Source organism: Genypterus blacodes, unplaced genomic scaffold (genome assembly GCF_046128005.1).
Source record: "Genypterus blacodes isolate CSIRO-AG114 ecotype Tasmania unplaced genomic scaffold, CSIRO-AGI_Gbla_v1 ptg000182l_1, whole genome shotgun sequence".
Lineage (NCBI taxonomy): Eukaryota > Metazoa > Chordata > Actinopteri > Ophidiiformes > Ophidiidae > Genypterus > Genypterus blacodes.
Genome location: NW_027466983.1, coordinates 18695 through 38817, shown reverse-complemented (window position 1 = coordinate 38817; position 20123 = coordinate 18695). Strand labels below are relative to the sequence as shown.

At 44.5% G+C, this 20123-nt stretch overlaps 1 protein-coding gene across 2 annotated transcripts; it reads right to left on the bottom strand.

Moving 5' to 3' along the window:
* Positions 1–645: 645 nt before the first annotated feature.
* Positions 646–19511, bottom strand: arfgef2 (ADP-ribosylation factor guanine nucleotide-exchange factor 2 (brefeldin A-inhibited)). 2 transcript variants are annotated; one of them, XM_076167949.1, is made up of 39 exons: positions 19204–19511; positions 17054–17084; positions 16206–16329; positions 15463–15609; positions 14702–14881; positions 13868–14177; positions 13588–13728; positions 13252–13415; positions 12826–12977; positions 11942–12176; positions 11721–11820; positions 11448–11587; positions 11218–11326; positions 10893–11082; positions 10606–10717; positions 10280–10485; positions 10010–10094; positions 9470–9641; positions 9227–9378; positions 8917–9045; positions 8628–8786; positions 8349–8496; positions 8087–8183; positions 7946–7986; positions 7677–7846; positions 7350–7501; positions 7079–7251; positions 6765–6925; positions 6557–6687; positions 6275–6404; positions 6017–6152; positions 5725–5863; positions 5466–5523; positions 5193–5301; positions 4707–4846; positions 4230–4407; positions 3871–4009; positions 3211–3328; positions 646–2411 (listed from the first exon to the last, which is right to left on the bottom strand). In XM_076167949.1, the coding sequence occupies exons 1-39, from the start codon at positions 19364–19366 to the stop codon at positions 2247–2249; spliced, it is 5586 nt and encodes a 1861-aa protein (XP_076024064.1). In that variant the 5' UTR covers positions 19367–19511; the 3' UTR covers positions 646–2246. The 2 variants fall into 2 exon arrangements, with proteins under 2 accessions (XP_076024064.1, XP_076024065.1); XM_076167950.1 differs by having other exon boundaries at positions 12844–12977.
* Between the last annotated feature and the right edge of the window lie 612 nt (positions 19512–20123).

Here is a 20123-nt window from a genome sequence, read left to right as displayed (position 1 = left end):
CTACGTAAGCGTCTAACTGTCTAGGACGGAGCTAGTTTATGTGTTTAGAGGTAAATTGATTATTAAAGGAGGTAGTTAAGTGGAGCTGTCCCATACTTCACTGCTTTCTTATTTATTTATTAATTTGTGGCATTTCCTATTACGTCCATGTAGCAAGTGTTCGCTGTCTTCTTTATGTCCCAAAACAAAGGATGCGAGGTCTCCATGGTAACCTTTGTTACCCCAAAATCTAGAGCGCCTCAGCCTGATGGCCACTTGGACCACAGCGCCACCCCGTGGGCATCTTCATACCAACGACATCACACAATCATACATCGTAACATTATTAATCGATCTAATATATCTTCTTTATGAAAACATATTTGTATATTATATATAAACAGTAAATAAACTGCAGTCCAAATGCACAGAAGTTGATTTTAGTTAGTTTATATATTATAGTTTACTCGCTTTATTACCCATTTCATTTGATTTCTGATGAATTTATTTGAGATTCATAATAGATATTCAGTCATTTTGCAGCTTGACGTGACATCTGGAAAAAGTAGCTGAAAGTATCAACGTTAGTGCCATATTCATCGCCCATGACATGGACAGCTCCACAACGCCAAGTCAACACTTGAAACTGAATCTTACATCAATGGATGGGATCAGAATTCAGGTTTATTGATTACTTCAACAAATGCTTGGAAGATTACATCACAATATTATGTATAGAACAGTACTGTATACTCTCATTTCTATGTATCTTACAATGAAAACTTTACAGCCTGTATCTTTCCGTTTACTGTATATATATTTATATGTTCCCTAGATTTAGGGAAGAAAAGTAAACATCCATAGTTGCAAGGGAAGGAATGCTTCTCAAAAATATTTCAATGCACTTTAAATAATTACATACATCCTTCTTTAAAAAAGGCATGGAATAAACTACAAAGGATTCAGGATACAGAGATTCCCGTGTATCTGTAGATGTGAGCTTTGGTTTTGCTCAACTCCTGAAACCTTCTGTGGTTGAATTCTGCAGTTGAATAGGTCACAACACTGATGGGCATTCCAACCATCCAGAGCAAGACGGTACACTGAGCAGTGTTAATACATGAGCCAACTAACACAGAAGGCAACAGGTGTGCAAAATAATGTCAGAAACAGACAGACAACCGTTTTAACTAGATGTAGGATAATTACCACCTTGTGTGTGTCAATGCCTGACTGTATAGGGCCAATCTGTGGAATGGTGTACTTGTTTTAGAGCTAATTGGAATTTCTACAGCCAGGGTATGAGGGACTACTGGATCAACACAGGAGGGAATGCATGACACAGGATAGTAGCCAGTATATCGACCACCGCTTCATTGTAAAGTAACAATTAACGCTGACAAAAATAAGTCGTAAAACAAATCAAAGCAAGTTAGCAAAATAAATAAGTAAAATCTCACTTACAGGCAATGGACATGATGGTTATCATCCAGATATGTCACAGAAATAAAGCTGCATTAGATCTTTCATGGTGTTCTTATGGATGCAGACTGCCCCTGCAGCTCAGTGTAAGGTGGAAAAGAAAATATGAAGGTGACAGACAGTGCTTTGGGGTGGGCATGGATGAATGAGGGTTTAGTCATGGTGACGTATTTTGATTGGATCAAACTCACAATAAGGGCGACACTGATGGCGTCATTCTTTTTAACAGGCACAGACGGCCAAAGGAGCCAGGACAACTTCCACGTTCATCAAATTCAATGGTATCTCTCATTTGCTTTCAGCATTCAGATATTCATTTTGTTCATTTAAAAAAAGACAAACAAACAAGAAAACAATCACGTACAGGGTTTTGCGACAATATCAATAAATTATTTGTTTACAGTTCTTTTCTAGTCATTATAATTTGAGAGGAGAGTCAGGAGGATGATGAAAGACAAGAGTCAGCAGAGTGTGCTGGTCACAGTGCTGTTCATCCCCGAGAGAAAGGAGGAGGAGGAAGGACAAGAGGTTTTCTACAAGTGGCACGGAGGAGAAAAGCTGAACATTAAAGCCTCTCCTCTGAGAGTTAGGAGTCCTGAAGTGTGACAGAAAAGCTATAGTCTTCATCGTCCTTCTGACAATGTAGTCCATCTGTAAACTGCTTCAGTTCAAAAGGAGAAAAGTCTCTGAGTTTAAATCCATCAATATCCACCACCTCAACATCAGCCTCTGCCATCAGCTCAGGTCTACATCCACACGTCCACCTATCCCCGTGTCCACCCATTCTAGGAGGTGGGCGTCCGCGAAAACGCTCCCTCTGGGGCAGCGATATGGAAGACAGAGCCGATGCGCAGGAAGAAACGTCTGAGGACGGCTCGCAGCTCGGGGATCAGGTCAAACTGCATCATTTCACACAGGTGGGGGTAATAGCAGGACGCATGAGGCTTGAACTGGAAAAGAAAGAAGATCCAAGAACGTGTGAATAAGCACAAGGATACAACTCACATTCCAAACCTCTGACAATGGAGGGACACAGGATTTAGGAGATGCACAAAAAAGGGCATGTTTGATAAGTAGGACAGCAGGGGGTTCACAACACCCATTACATTCATTTTATGAGAGCACTTTGCCTCCACTGATTTAGGTTTTCGGGGGATGTTTGTGCAATTTTATAGAATGATGAAGTCTCAGCAGGGCAAGTAAACATCATCTGTACCGCTTAGACTTAACACAGTTGAAACGGCAACAGCTGGCTTCACAATAATGCCGTTTTCACACTTGTTGCCTCAAACCAAAGCAGATTTTACTTCATTTGTTTGTTGTACATTTTGTTGATGTGGTGGTTTCTGTGGCTTTTCTTCAAAAGTTGCCTGCATGCAGCAAACATTCTGTAATGCTTCAATACACTTGTATCCCTATGAAGCACTGTATTCATGGATGACAGGGACATTTCTGGGTTCCTAACTTTTAAATTCATGTACAATTCAGGAGCCTTCTATGACTTTTGTTACAATCCAGAGCTCTAATGTTTTATTCTTTCCCTTTATATGCTGCTGCAACTACTCAAGTCAAACACGGAGCCTATGGGAGGAGAGAGAGGCGGAAATAGACTTCAGCTTTCAGACAGCTTTCATTATGACACAGGCTCATACCCTCTGTGTTTGTTTTTACAGCTGAAGATATATATTTCAACAACTTTAGGGAATATGTCAGACAGGAGTTGAATGTATGTGTTTGTGTGCGTCTTGCCTTGTCATCGGGCAAGCGTAGCGTCCTGGTGAGCAGCAGCATCAGCAGGCTCGTCCAAGCCTCTCGGTGGCTCTCCGAGGTCAGGCTGATGAAGTAGGACAGAGCTTCACTGCACACACTGAAAGAGACAACACACACACACACACACACACACACACACACACACACACACACACACACACACACACACACACACACACACACACACACACACACACACACACACACACACACACACACACACACACACACACACACACACACACACACACACACACACACACACACACACACACACACACACACACACACACACACACACACACACACGTTGGGTTATTACCAACACAGCACTGACATTTCTCCAGCATCATTTGTCTGTATGCGTAGAAATGCAAAGCTTACAATGATTACATGTCTGTGTTTAAGGTGATATAGATCGTTCCAGACAAAGTAAGCAATGTTTTTGTAACTGCTGCTTATTCATCAAAGGCTTAATGTTTAACTAGCTTGAGCCAATTGTTACCACATTATCAACCGACTCTTACGTTTCCATGCTTTATCACCAGTTCCTTTCACAGCATTTAAGGCAACTCTAAGCATCTAAAGTGATATAGTGATATAATGATATTCATGGTGACGGTAGCTCTTGGCACTCACAGCAGCAGGCGTGTTTGGATGTCAGGCCACGAGTGCTGCAGCTGAGGGTCAGAGTACATCCGGAACAAGATCCTCAGGCTGCAGGCCAGACTGCTGGTCTCCTGCTTCAACAAGTTGGGCTTTGATTTTCCTTTGAACCCTGAGGGACAAACAGAAGCAGAGAGACATTAACATAGATACATCTACACTCCCAGCTGGACTTTTTAAGCCCCAGAGATGAAGTATGCTTACAATTCTTTCAGCCGTCAAGACTCCCTCCATTTCATCCAAAGATGGGCCACATTTTACATCATGTGTCTAAATAATTAACTCACTTTCTGACAAAGTAAATGGAGTTGTCCTGTGTTCCTTTCTCTTACCCGCCCTCCAGAGTGCCGTCCTCTGTTCGTTGTTGGAGTTGAAGTCCTTGGCAAAGGTGTGTGACTCTAGCAAACAATCCAGCAGCTTGAAGAGGTGTGCAGAGGTTAGGTAACTGTACATGCCCTGATCCGGACTCGATTCTGCTCCCTCGGTCTCAGACTCGTCCAGAGCATCCCGCTGTCAGGAGGACAAGAATGTGACAAACCCAGAGAAAGCAACAATCCCAACGTTTAGAGACATGTTTCACCTTTTCAGATACCTCAATTAGTTTGGGATGCAAATTACATTTTATTATTCAGAATACAACAACGTTTATCAAAGATGCAAACAACAAATTACACAATTGCTTTTGTCTTTAATCTGTCATACTGCCACCTCAAATTCAAAGAAGTGAAGTGACTATAAAATAAATCATAAATCAATAAATCAAGGGTAATTGTGAAAAGAAGAAGGTCAAGCCTGCTGCTCTGACCCACCTGTGCAGCTGCCATGTTCTCAGCATCCTCCTTCTTACTAGTTGCTGGGTAGAAGACAATGTTGTCTATGGTCTGGATGAGTTCGAGCTGCACCACACATTTAATCAGAAGTCCAGCAAACAGCCTCTGGTCTGAAACTCCTTCAGTGCACAGAAACACCAGAGATCAATATTTGTGGTATTAATATAAAACCCAGTGCCTGTGTAATATGAAACCGTGGCTTGTTGCCATGAACCTACTGAAGAATCATCACAACCCTCTGAGCTAAAAGACTATACCTATACATGAGCTGCAGAGTTTTGGTTTAACAGATGCTCATTTACTGTAGAAGTAAGTCTTCCCTGCTTTCATCAAACTTTTCTATTACAAAAACAAAATTCTGCAAAAACATAACCTGCTGCCCAAGAAAGTTGACATTTTCAGTGGAGGGAAGTTTGTGTTTGTTTGTGTGTGTGTGTGTCTACTTGAGGCATGCCTTGTACTTACTAGCACTGGACTTTCCCTTCCAGGTGTCATCGCTAGACATCTGGCTGTGTCCTCTCTCAGACAGAGCTCTGTCATAGCTGCTCTGGGACTGACAGTCAAAGTCAGCATCCTGAATTCATACAGAATAAATAAATCCAAATATTATACATAGTTTACCAACGAGCAAGGCAGAATATGAACTTTGCCTAAAGTAGAGTTCATCATGTTCCACACAGAATAAAGCATTTGCTAAGATGCAGTATGATTGTTGCTTATGCGTTGTTGTTTTCTTACTATGTGCTTGCCATCACCAGATTCCTCTTCCTGTCCAGCCGGTCGCCAAGTCAACAAACTGATGTGAAAAGCAAACACATCAGGAATCAGGTGATGTGATGTCATCATCCAGTCATAACACTCACAAGCACAATAACTTATCAGCTTTCAGACTGAACCCCTTTGAGAAATGAATATACTTATTTTGACATTTTTTAGTTTAATGGAGGGAAACTGCATCGATGAAATCCCTTGAGGTGAGTAGTGGTTGAGGACATACGCGTGTGGGCTTGTGGTTTGGAAGATCTCCAGCATACAGGAGCAGGTGATGTTCCACACCTCGGGACTGAACTTCTCCCCGTTAAGAATCACCAGGTTCTCCAGACAGTTGGTCCCCGAACGTGCCAACTGCTCATTATCTGTAGAAGAAGCATCAAGCCATTAGAAAGCTGTTGCAAGTACCGCTACTGTATCAACAGATCAGATTGAAGATCAACTGCTGAATACTGGGATTGTGAGACTCTCTGCCTCAAGCATATTTGAACATGTAACCATTGGTTGTAGATACCCACCTTGCCTGACACACCACTGAAGCTGTGTGAAAATGTCTGCCAGCAGGATTTCACTGAGAGGTTCATAAAACTGGGTGAACACGTCACAGATGGCGTACAAGGCGTGGTTACATGTTGTCGTCATCCACTCAGTTTTCTGGAGAGAAACGAGAAGAGCACATCAGAGCGGGGCAACCTTCCAGAAATCTAAGTAGGCTTGTTTAAATGAACCTCAATCAAGACTCAGTGGCCTCTGAAATGCCAAGTGTGACATCTGACCTCCGTCTGCTGCTCGGGAAGTTTCATGTTGTCGAAGATGCGGAAGACGATTCTGAAGAGGTCGTGCCACCAGTGCTTCTCAAAGGTGTGGCCGTAACTCTTCATGATCTCAAACATGACCGTAAGACCTCTGTCATGTGAAACGACAAACAGCATAACATATGGTGTGATTACGCTCTAATCTCCTGAATCTTTATCAGCAAATACAACATCATAAAAGCAACAGCACAATGGAACACTTGAGCATTCTGAGTCGGACTCTAAGCTGAGCTGTTTTTCTACCTGGTCCGAACATCCAGCTTGCAGCGATTGATAATACAGGAAAGCTCGAACAGGATGGGAAACCAGCCACGGACCCACACCCGATCACCAGGGGCCACGTTCATGTCATCGCTGGTATATTCCCTCAGGGCCTGGAGCGAGACACGGCAGGGCATTAGGTGGGACAGAAACTAAGACATGAAGTTGCAAAGTGACAGCAGCTTGGTACCTGTGGCCTGTCGCAGACGTATTTAGCACAGTGGCGTATGAGTCTGATGGCCTCCATGCTGGTGTCAGGAAAGGCGGCGTTGCACACAAACTCTGACAGGCACTTCACTGCATCCTGAAACGAGTCGATCGCTGCTGCAAAATGGGCCTTAAAAGTGTTCACTGAGGGAAGGACAGGACAGAAGGACAGAATAAGCATCAGTCAGAGCTTTAGCCGATTCGTTCTGTTTATTCTAATTCTCCGGTCTGATTAAATTGGTGCTATTCCAAAACAAAATGACCCCCAAAGGAGGAACCAACTGCAGTTATACTCACTGACGATGTGCCCGGTGGTCTGGAAGGCCAGCTCCACGATTGACTCATCGTGGTCGGAGGCTGCCTGGTGAAACACAGAGAAGATGTTCTTCCATCCGGACCGGATGTTGGCTGCCTGGGAGTTTACCATCTGAGCCACACACCTGATCACCATGTCCCTGATGGTTGGGGACCTGTGGGGGGGGGGGGGGCGTGTTGAAATCAACGGACCCATGGCTCAGCAAATACCTACTCAATACAATCTCTCCTTCTGTAGCACAAATACTCTTACCTATTCTTCTTCATGATGTGCTCAAAGGGTCGGAGGAAATCCTTCTGAAAGCGGAAGTTTGCCAACTCTCCTTTCTCCAAGAACTTCATGGACAGTTGTCTCAGTGAATCCACAGCAAAGATGGCTACGTCCTCATTGGGGTTACAACCCACCTGGATGAGACAGAGGAGTCATTACTGCTGCTCAAGGATGCAAGAATCTGACTGAACTCCGAAAGTATGAATAACAACATGTATGGCATGCTGTATATAATCCAGGAAGGAGCATAAATAAAACTCTTTGAATCTATTCCTCTCTTCTATGGAGCAGTACAATAATGCTGCTGACCTTGTTGAAGTGGTCACCTATGACCTGCCAGATTCGAGACCACTGCAGCCTGATTCTGTTCATGTTGTAGTAGGAGATTTCCACAATCTTCTGCAGGCTGAACATCCTTGGCTGGTGGGCTGAGGCCAGCTCATCCATGGACACTGCACATAACCACCGAACAAAGTCCACTGGGAACAAAGAAGCAGCATTATGGTCGATATATTCTCTGGTTCTCTGTCGCACAAACAGTGATGCACGTCAGTGAAAGCCAAGAACGACACACTTACCGATTGCATTTCCATCTAGCCTGGTGGAACCGGTGAAGATCCTGCAAATATAAAAGTATCTCGAATATTTGCAAGGCAGCACAGGAATAAAACAAAATGCCTCAGCAGCTTCAAGAATTAAATCAAGTAGCAATATGTCACCTGTCTACAGCTACCACTACACTCTGAGAGCTGGTTTCCCCTACTGACTCCTGGATGTGAGCCATCTGCCTTCTGTCCTGGCTTCCCACTAGAGTCCCTGCAACACCAAAGACCAAGACAGATTCATGTGTGCATTCAGGCGTGAATATGATGGGAAAGTCAAGTCAAGTGTAGTAGTTTGGATTACATGTGATTTAAAGGTTTGAGTGTGAACAACTAATACAATGCACTAATATATGGAACATGTGTGTGTTTTTCTTACCTAGCCCAAGAGGCATGAACTCTTCTGTGCCGGAGGGGAGGCCCTTGATGCCGGCCTCCTTGTCCCGGACGACACCTGAGATGTAGCGCGTCTTCACCCCTGTGCCAATCAACTGGGCGAGTTCCAGCTGGCTGATGCACCTCAGGATCTGTAGCACACAAACGTAAACCAGGCTCAGTGCTCAAGTGGTTAAAAGGATTCTTAAATTCAGAATTGGCTGTGATGATCTGAGAATGAAGGTTGTCCTCAAGTCTTCAATAACAAATCGACAAACTTCACCTCATGCCAGGAGTTGCCCAGGTAGTTTCCATCAGTGTGTGCCACGGTGATCAGGGTCTTTATTGTGTCAATGTTCTTCTGCTTCATCTCAGTGATGCTGGAACTGGCTGTCAGCAGAGTGAACCTGGCCAAGGCCTGGACATACGCGTCTCGCTCCAGCTGCAGAGGCAGATGTTACACACAGTTATTGTTTAGTCACCATTTTAATGTCTGAAGATTGTACCGTCTCAGTAAAAGGCTGTAACATCTCTCTGTGGTATGTTGAGGCCGATTCTGCGTGTAAACAGACCTGCATGTTGAAGATGCAGGCAATCCTGATGGCACATCTAATGCCCTCGAGACACAGTGAGGCCACCTCGGGGTCGTCACAGTCCTGCAGTCCCACGCTAAAAGCTGCCAGCAAGGGGGTCCACGCCAGCTGGAGAGGACAGGAACACATGCAATATTACAGCAACTGAAATTTTACTTACAGTCACACTTCTATTGAATTACAGGAAGTAGGAAGGTGATATTATTTTGGAAAAAATACTAAAATATATTAATTGTGCGTGCTTCTACACATTGAAAACTAAAGATCAGCAGATGCTCCCACATCATACCTTGAACATGGGTCGAACATGCTCCAGGTGTGTAGCACTGAAGAAGGGGGCCTGAGCGTGGCTGACAGCCTCCATCAAAGCTTTAGCAGTCTTCGCCATCTGCTCCATCTCCATGTTGTACAGCAGACGACGCTGCTTCTCACTGGCTACACCTGGATGGAGGAGAAAATGTACGAGCGGCGGGGAAATGATGAGTCTGCCACACGCCACAATAATGCATCATTAGTCTGACAAAGTACTCACTCTGCTTTGTTGACTTTGGAGTAATGGAGAACTCTTTACTCTCCTTCATGGCAATCTTCTTGCCTGCGATTTCATCATAAATGGAAGATAGGTACTCTTCTGGCAGGTCCTTACTGTCATTAATGCCACGGTTCATCTTGATGTACTGCTCCTTCGTCATCTTGTTCTTCACCTACGCAAACATGAGAGAGTGACAGTTGGAGTGATAAATCAAAGGAGAGAAAATGAGGCAGGAGAACGGCACTATGTCCCGTCAGCCTAATCAAGCACGGCACGTGTGTGTGGAAAACAAGCAAACATGAGCTGCATAAGGTGTCGCAACATCTCAGTGAAGGAGGGGGGAGTATATGTATGTTTCAAGGGTTTCTAGTTTCAGAAGAAATATGCAAATTATGGCAAAATATGCAAATGTCTATGTGAAGGTACCCTAAAATAGAATCTGAACATTCTTTCCTTTCAACACGGACAGATCACAGTCACATCGTAAACACACTAGCTATGTTACCGTCCAACTAGTCTAATGCAATAAAGCGTCCTCACCTGGGGACTGTGCAGGTCTGTGGTGAGCATAATTATGGAGTACGCCAGCACATAAGCAGTGTCTGCACTGGCAAACAGAGTCTGTCTGCAAAAGACAAAACATATCAGGGTGATTTATGGCATGACTTGACGTATTTTTAATGAAATCTGAGCTCATCGCTGTAATTAAAATGCCGCTCAGGTACAATTTCATAAGAACCAACTTATGAGCTTGTATTATCAGGCGAGACCAAGTGTACGGTTATGGGAGAGCCTTAATAACACTCTTACCCCTGGTTACACTCCAGGTATCGTGCAGCAAACTTTTCCATCAGCCTGTCAATCTTCTGGGCCTCTCCTGGCAGCCTGAACCCCTCCAGGAAAGTTCTGAGCGCTGAGACGAAGTCCCGTCCGCAAAAATCTAACTGGTCCACGTAGCAATACATCACCTCTTTGTTGAACTTGATGTTCTCTCCCAGGTACTCGCCCACCTGGGTCTAAGGATGGAAGAGAAGCGTAAGCCTGTGTTTACCGGCTGTGAACATTTGAATGGAATTCTGTTGATTCAGCATTGATTTTATTATTGTACAACTAAGGCTCGTGCTGGAGTCGCTCACCGTGTCCAGCCTGTCCTCCTGGTGCAGAAACTGGGCGATGTCCTCTGCTGAGGATCCCAACATGCCCTGATCCTGAAGGTACTGGATGCCTCTTTTTGGCTTTTTGTTGAAGCTGGGGAGAGAAGGAAAGAAACATCTAGAACACAATACCAAACTGCAAATCCTTAACGCTCTGGGACTAAAATATCCAGAATAATCTTCCACAATATAAATAAAATCAGTTCTTCTTTATATTTCATTGTTACAGTCATTAGGTAAAACTGAACCCCATTGAGAAGAAGGCTCACAGTTCGATGCCGTGCTCGATGATTTCCTTCTGTTGCTTGATAACTTCATATTGCTCCGGATGGTCTGCCTGAGACGCAGGGACAGTGGAGGAGACGGTGGAGTCCAGAGAGCTGATGCTGTCCCGACGTCCTGCTAGCTGCTCAGGAAGCTTCAGCTCTCCTCCCTCACTATCGGCTGGATGCTCCTGGCCTGCAAACACATCGCAAACAAAAGGTATTGAACACAAAAGGACACACCTGTCCTATTTACATCTTAAGAAAGGGGCAAATAACCAGTTTACTCTTTAAAGACTTCCAAGATCTCTTTTGTCCACTGCACACTTACCAAGGTTGGCTTGTAGGTTGGGGTTGACGTACATGTCCTTGCTCCACTCCACCATGCATTTGAGGATGGACACCAGACACTCCAAACCCTTCTTACGTAGACTCAGCTCCTGCAGATGTCATAGAATCACACGGCACAGACGAGTTGGATAAAAGTCTAAAACTGTGCTGCCGTGGACAATTCATGGCATCGGAGGGACCAAATCGTGATAGTAAAGATGATCTGTGCACCTGTAGTGGTGTCATCCCCAGCTCCTGTCCACTTCTGCCCTGGGCAATCTTAGACAGGTCATTAACAAGCCGCTCAAAGATGTTGGCGGCATTTAAGTCACAGTCATAGTTCACGTAGATGTCCACCACACACTGGGCATCTGGGGGAAAACAGAATTCGGTCATTATTACAGAATGACACCTAGTAACAGGAGTTTAAAACAAACATGATACTGCAACTGGGCAAAGTGTGTGTGTGACTGTGTAGAAAAACTGTAATGGGTGCGTTTGTACCTGCACAGATGCGTGTCAGTGTTTGGATGACCATCCACTTGTGTTCAAAGGAACTGGAGGACGTCTCCAGGATGGTCAAAAAGATCTCCCGGAAAAACACCTGGGGCAACACGGTGGAGAACAGACGAACAGGTGAGGAGTGGACACTGAATGAACGAGAAAACACTCTTTCATTGATCGCAACTTCACGCCGTTTGTTCCTGTTACTTCACGTGTTGTACCTCAATCTGCATCTTCAGGTGGACCTTAAAGTGGGAGAGCAAGGTGAGGAAGATGGCCAAGGAGAGTTCAAAGACCTCAGGCACAGATGAGACGCCATTTTTGGAGAGCGCCACACACAGATATTGTTTAATTGCGTTGACAAACATCTCATGGGTGCGAAACACTGGGCCGGCACCCTGCAGCACAGACAGCAACAGCTGCAAGGAAACAATCTTTGATCGCAACTCGTGGGACCTGCGGAGGAGCAGAGGTGAGGGAAGGAAAGGAAAAGGGAAGGAGAAATAGAGAGACAAGACCGGGGGGGTAGATTAATGCCTCTATATATATATATATATATAATGTTCCACAGTTGACTCTTAATTGAGGACAACAAATGATACTTGGATATAATGGTATTAAGGTCAGACTGTCTTGTCTGTGAGGTTCTGCTGGGGATCGGCTTACAGGGCCCGGCTCACTCTGGCCGGCCCTGGGTTTAATGTTACAGTAACTAGAGATGATTGCTACACGTGGATGGAAAAGGCCAAGTTAACCTGCGGAGTCCGAGCTGGAGCAGTGTGCAAAGGCAGGTGCAGACGGATTCATATAGGCAAATTGTAGCCTGGCAGAGGAAAAGGATTCAGAACACCTGGTTCCATAGTTCTCATGGAAACAGAGTAAATGACGTGTAAATTAAGTATGACTCCGATTATGATTTTATATTGGGATGTCCATTATGAGAAGATTATGCCAAGTATATTTATGATGTATACATGCAATTCCTTGTCAATTCCTCTGTGGACGCAGACACACTACATGCATCGATGTGTATGCGCAAAGACTAATGTGACCACTTTACAGTACATTAGGCAAGATTAAGAAAAAAGTGTGATTCCCTACTGACTTGGGGGGAAATACTGACTTGGGGTCTGGCGGTCCGTCAGCCAGGGGTTTCATGGACAGTTTGCATAACGAGCGGAACACCAGGAAGGCGTCTTTCTGCAGGATGTGGGAGAAACGGGCAGCAGAGTGGGGACCGTGCAAGGCCTCTGGATCCTGAGGTGGAGAGAGAAAAACAATATCGCTTTAATGAGCAAACACGGACAAACAAAGAGACAGGATTCCTCTGCTCCTATACCGCTTCTGTATTGATTTACGTTCATGGCCTGGCTCTGAATGTATTAATGGTTTACAGCAACTGTGTGTCACATATGAACATTTGTCAGGGATCAATACTGCATTCACTTATTGATATTTAATTCCAAGAGCAGGAATTTTTCTACATTGCATTACTAAACCTTCTATCTAGCATTACACTAGCAGTGCTCACCAACAAATCTGCTGAGGAAACAGAGGTGCGATCCTCAATGATGCCGTTCATCTGCTGGCTGTCTGCTCGGACTCTGGGGGGAGCCACCTCGGTCTGCTCAGGGACCTCAGTCTGCTCATGGACCTCCGTCTGCTCAGGGACAGGGTGGACTGGGTGCTCACCTTCTGGAAAGAGAATCATGAAAAGGGGGAGATCTTTAGGCCATGGTTATAAAGGAAAAGTAAAGTGCTAATTAAGTTTTGTCCTCTGCTGACATTTAAGAAAACAGAGGAGACAAAAGACTTAAAGGAGAAGATTAACGTGATGTAAAAATAGAACAGGCTGGTGAGGTTTGACCTGTTCCAGAGTGAATCTCTGTTGGTAGTTCAGTCCCTGCTGACTCGGTTGGATTTACTTCGCTCTCTGGGTTCTCTCCTTCCTCAGCTGGTTGAGCCACAGCAGGAGCCGTCTCTGCACCTTCATCTTCAAAGACTGAATCTGATGTAGATGAGGGCAACCAAGAGATGTTTAGAGAAGAAGAGGCAATGAACCTTGTGACCCTGCATTAAAACGTTTCCATAACTCCATAAATGATAGCATCTTAGTCTGAAAGGTGGAGGAGCAAGGGGACGTGTACCTGTGGACGGTGTGACCGCTTCTGTTGCTGCTCCTTCTCCATTAATCTGGGTGCTGTTGTCCTCTGGCTCCCCGTTGACCGATGGTGTGTCTGATGCTTGATCCTGGTCCGGCACAGGGAGCGTAGAGTTGTTGTTGTTGGTGGTGCTGAGGTCTGGAGTGCTGGCTGCTGGAGATGGGGAGCTTTGTGGCTCTGGGGTGGGTGTCCGGTCAGACCGTGGCGAGGCAGATCTTCGACCACCTGGGACTGGGGAAGGGTTCTGCTGGGGCAGACGCAGCCGGTCCTTCTCCAGTTCCTGGGCCTCCAGAGCCTGTGGAGAAGAGGAGCCATACAGTTATCTTATATGGTGCTGAAGGGAACACAATACATGCAGACATGTCATTCTTAAACAAAGGCCCTAACTCCAAATTCTTTGCATTTTCTTTTGATGGAGTTGTGAGTTTACTCGTTATTACTCCCAGAATGGCGGTTTGTTCCTATCCTCCCTATTAGGAGCAGTGGGCAACATTCCAGTGATGTCAATGATATCACAGAGGAGCTATATTAAAATAAAAATGATCTCCAGCCCCTGGCAAGAAGTGATATATTTAATGGTGCAATGTTTCAGCCTCTGAATTTGATCTGCACTTAAGATAATCAGACATGAAATGAGAACCACAGATCCACATCTACAAACCCATTCATTCATTGTGAATAAAGATTTTTCTGCATTGTGTCGTGCTTTTAAAAAATCTTCAGTGTTCCTCAGTCGCAGCTTTGACTGACTTATTTCAATCCATTAGGTCATCATCCATTTCTCCACAAAATAAAAGGGCAATAACAAAGTGGACTAACAGCCTGGTTCTCCATGCGCGTGAAGATGACATTGAGCATTTGTGTGAGCGTGGCCTTAGCGGTGGTCTGGTTGATGAGGTTGCGGCTGGCCAGGTAGATGTTATAGCAGGTCCTGACGGTCAGGAGCACCGTGCCCTCGTGAATCTCTATGTGCGGAGAGGTCACAGCTGTCAGCAGGGCCTGGAGGAAGAGGAAGCAAACAGAGTCAGACATCAGACAGGGATATCCGGCTGAGAAGCTGCAGTTGCTGCTGCTCCTGCTGTGTCACCGACAGGCTTCCCTTATTCTGTGCTGAAGACACAGAGGATGATTTGATATGTTTGTTTAAGAAACAGAAATCAGAAGAATATAAGAAAGGTGGAGTATTTTAAAACACTCTTCTGTGTCCAAACTTATTTGTTTTTCTATATCTACATACTCTGGCTGACATTTACCTTTCCACAAAATGTTGGTTATCTCTTCTGGAAATCTAATGTCAACAATGATAAAACTGTGTTTGTAATAACAGTGGAGACTTTGTCCTCTCTGACCTACCAGGATGTGTTTTTAATTCACTCACACAAGAGAAACTTAAGCCAGCAGCTATACATTCCAAATTTCATTCCAAACTAAACTACATTCCTTCGCCAGAAGTACCTGTGCTAATAACACGAGATAGATACAAAATCATTATCCCCACATTCCTGAATTGGACTCTTGATGCCCAAATACACGATAACAATGTCAGCAGGAGAGACGGAGGCGACCTAACTAGGTGGTACCTTGATGATCTGTAGCTGGACTCCCTCATCAGTCTGTTGGCCCTGGAAGCAGTTGCAGATCGTTTCCAACAGCCGGTCGATCAGCCTCTTGCCCGGAGCTCCGCTGTCCGGGGCGTTTCCCGTGATGTGGCCATATGCTATAAGTTTCTACCATGGAAAGACACAGTCCAGGTTAGGGCAGCGCAGGGACTTTTGCTCAGGGTTCATTTTGAGAGCCTATATGCTTATTTCCTAAGTGCTCATTTTATGTAGTGTGAGCATAGGGTTCATTTTGAGAGCCTATATGCTTATTTCCTAAGTGCTCATTTTATGTAGTGTGAGCATATTAACCCTGCATTTACTGTATGTACATATATGTAGATCATTTTAGAGTGTGTGTCTGTGTGTGTGTGTGTGTGTGTGTGTGTGTGTGTGTGTGTGTGTGTGTGTGTGTGTGTGTGTGTGTGTGTGTAAAAGAGAGATTATAACCAATGTGACCAAGTCCTAGTTACCCCGAGGGATTAACAGATGGAGGATATGCATTAGTGTGTGTGTGTGGGTGTTTGTGAGAGAGTGAGTGAGTGAGTGTTTGGAATGTGTGGACAGGAGCAAGATTTTAACCACCACACACAACTACCGTCAGATTGGCTGCAGATTGATGATAAAATAAGATAAGATAAACTTTTATTAGTCCTACACGAGGAAGTAAAATAAGTGTGTGTGTGTGAGAGAGAGAGAGAGTATGTGTGGCTGTGTATACAAACCTGCAGGCAGTCCAAAGAGGTGCTAACTATGCGGGGGGACTTTGACTGACAGGCCAACTCAAAGGGCAGCACATATTTGTCGGCCTCTATGTAGTTTGCTCTGGGTGGGACCACGGTGCCTTCTCTGCAGGAAGGAGGAGAACAAACAGCACTATGAACTGGAAAAGCCTGAATGAGAGCAGCTTTGCATACACACACTGTTTCATTAACCGAACCAAGGAGGTCATGACATCACCCACATTTGTCGGTTGGTTGGTTTGATTGTTCGCAGGATTATTCCAGAATCTGTATACTGATCTGGACAAAACGTGCCAGTGACTGAACCAGGATGTAACCGGGACGTTTGTTTTGAATGAGGCCGTTTAGATACAAGTAACACACAAATCTCAATTAAAATATTAGGGAGTATTTATGGAATGAGGTGCCATTTGGTTCAACACTGATGAGGATCAGTCAGATGCTGCATAGTTACAAAACATGGCCACAAACATGTAACTGAGATGATGCTGATTCAGTTGCACACAAAATGTTTTGACACATGCTTCATTGTTACAGAGGTAAAATCAGAGAAATATGTTATACTATTATTACTATTACACATAGTAGCTTCTTCTATGTGGAATCGGTGAAGTTCTGAGGGATATTTTGTACTATACACATTAATTTCCTATATACACGACAGTTTTATGTTTCAACCTCTAGTGCATAGCAACACAGTACAACAAACAGACACATAGCCTGAAGGCTGTTTGAATTGGTGCTGAAAATCACAGTGAGCAGCTCAGGGGAAAAGGAAGAAGCTTGCATCTGTTATAAATATATGAAGGGAAACGAGCGTGCATACTTACTTTTGTTTCTCGAGCTCAGCTTTGATTTCATCTATGGAGACAAACACAGGCATTTGTGTTACGAAAGTCTGAACTTTGACATAACATCTCCGTGTCTGATCTGAAGGGACTGGACTTGAGGTTACAGATCTAATAACAAATCTGGCTGCAGTGGGGCTTGATGTTCCTTTGCATTTTAGTTTCTGGGCAGAGTACAGCATCTTGTGTAAGTTGGGCTCTAACCACAGACGATACCTGTGCATTATTGATGAGACATTTTCAACCAGATTGTTCTCATTTCCTACCTCCATCTCCTCAAATCCCATTTCTGCCAACCTGTTGAACACCAGATATCCTTGCCGCCGAGGGCAACACACTGACTAATGGTGTGCATTCAGCCAGATGTGACCCACCACGGCTGTTCAAATGGATTCTATTCACTCACAGTGTGGCAATTATTATTAAGCTCCACTCGCTCAAACTCCCCACATCGCAGAGGAAGTCAGCTTGCGTAATATTAACCAGAAATGTCACAATAGGTGTTATGGTGCTGTAACATTTTCAGTAACGACCAGAATGTGAGATGTCTTCTCAAAGGCCACAACTGCAGATAGAGAATAGATCATAGTTTCCACCTAAATATAGATGGGTGTTAATATAGTAGTCAGGTTTGTCTGCCGCCTGGCTTCTCTCATGTTTCCCTGAATAACAATGAATATCATCTGAATGTCTGCAATCCACAGCATAACAGAGGAGGAATAAGTAAGGTGCTTAATGTGGGGAAATGTGAGCTACACAGTCACACCAAACGGAAAGTAGGTCTTTATTTTAATAATTCAAATCATTAAATCATCCTGAGCAGCATGGCTCAGGGGTTGGAAGGTTCATGGTTCGATTCCAGGCTCCCTCTAGAGAGCCTGTCAAAGTGTTGTAGAGCAAGACACTGAATGATGAGCAGGTTGTCCTTAAACATTGAGATCAGAGCCAAAATGGATACGAGGGCAACAGGATCTACTTTAGACTTGTTAGGTTCTTCTGGTAGTCAAGGTTACCTCAAAATAAAATCAACAGTTTGAGTTTGTACCTACAGTTTCTCTACATATAAAAGACTACACTGTGTTTTCCATGTTTAGAGGCAAACATCTGACGAAAGCAGCTCTGTGTGCCACTTACCGCCCTCATGAATAATGAGAGAGTGCCACAAACAGACAAAGACAAAGTAGGTGGACACGCTCTCTGCCTGACAGCTTCGACTTACACTCCCTCCTATAAACCATCAAGGAGCATAAAAATGTCAGGAGTGGCTAAGCTGACAGACACCTCTACTACCTGCTTAAAGAGTGTTAGAGACATGTTTACCTGTTACATCTAAAAGAAACAACTACTGGTCAGGCACATTGATCAGCAGGACCACTTTGTGATTGTATACAGGGGTCCACTCCCCCGTCATTCCCAATTTACATAGAATTCTTCAGCAGCCACCGGTAACCCATAGCAACAACATGACAGGGTGGTGGGTTAACACCTGAGCACCACATAAACAACACACACACACCGAAGCCTGCCCGGTGTATGTGTGTGTAACACTACCTGGGTGTGCGAATGGAAAAGCCTGGCTGTCAGAGTATCCAGGGCTTTGATAGTGTGTTTGTGTGTGTGTGTGTGTGTGTGTGTGTGTGTGTGTGTGTGTGTGTGTGTGTGTGTGAGGGAGAGAGGGAGAGAGAGAGAGAGAGAGAGAGAGAGAGAGAGCGAGAGAGAGCGAGAGAGAGCAGGTCCGGGCTGTCTGGCTGGGTGACAGTGCAACGTACAACATTGGGATTGGTCTGTTTAGCTAGCTAGCTAACCTAGCTCTTCCTAGCTAACCGTAGTTGGTTTGTTAGCTTGTTTACTTGACGCTGACAGCCCGGTTGGGTGGTGTTAACCCGGTGTTAGCGTTGCAAACGTAACGTTTACATATGTGTCAGCACGAGCGAAAATACGCAGCACCAATAACACCAACACAAAGTGTAAACGTCACCCGGCGCTGAAGGCCACTGACATGCTAACGCTAATGGCTGTTAGCTTCGAAAGTCTCCTCCGTCTGTTATTAAACAGAGCGGAGATTAAATGTCGTATTAAATCACCCCGCAAACACACAATAAACACAGCAGAGAGCCAAGCAGACCGCTCACCCAGCGCCACCTGACAGGCTTTCCTCAGCTGGCCGTTCTGGCTCCGCTTCACCTCCTTGTCGGAGAGGATTTTCTCCAGCGCCCGGGACAGAAACATGCTCTTGGTTTTGCTGCTCTCCGTCTTCGTGTGCGAGGTCTTGAGTCTCTGCTGCTGCTGGTGCATCTCTTGGTCTGGTGGCCGCCGCTGTCTCAGGCCGTCATCTTTGGCCCTGGTGACTGGGGAAGGCTAACGGCAGCCAGCCAGGCTATCTGTGTCAGTCCACTACCGAGCTGCTACCTCAGCACAGCGCCGCCATGCTGCCTGACGTCATGACGCGTCACGTGACACTCAGCTGTCTGCTTTGACTACAGAAGCTGCAATTAAACATCGATACTGCGTAAATAAATGCACCAATACGGTTTATGTGAAGTTAATTTAAATATTTAGAAGTTTAAGATTAAGAAGAAGTTTAATTTGCCACTCATATTCGTTTATTTGGGGCGGATATCCAAAATGTATCAACAGGAAGTTGGGTACTAGAGTGCAGACTGGCGTGTTTGTTTGGATATATATGAGTATAAATACATACATAATACATACATAAATGTCATATTGACTAATGTATGTATGTTCAGTCTATCGAGCTATATTATTTTTCAGAATTAAAATTTCAAAACTTGAGCACCATCATCATTTAATCCGAATACATAAGGAATACAGAAAACAGAAAACGTTCCATATTATGAATGAAATCTCAGAGCAAAGCGGAACATTTTCAACAAACCACCATATGAAACTGAGAACAGTACTTTATAGTATGACTGCACCAGATGAGGAGACAAAGTGTACCTAATGGAAATAAAATGGTGATTATTTGCTATCATTGACGATCAAGCTGAGCTGGGCCTTGTTTTTAGATTGTCATTCTTCATCATATTCA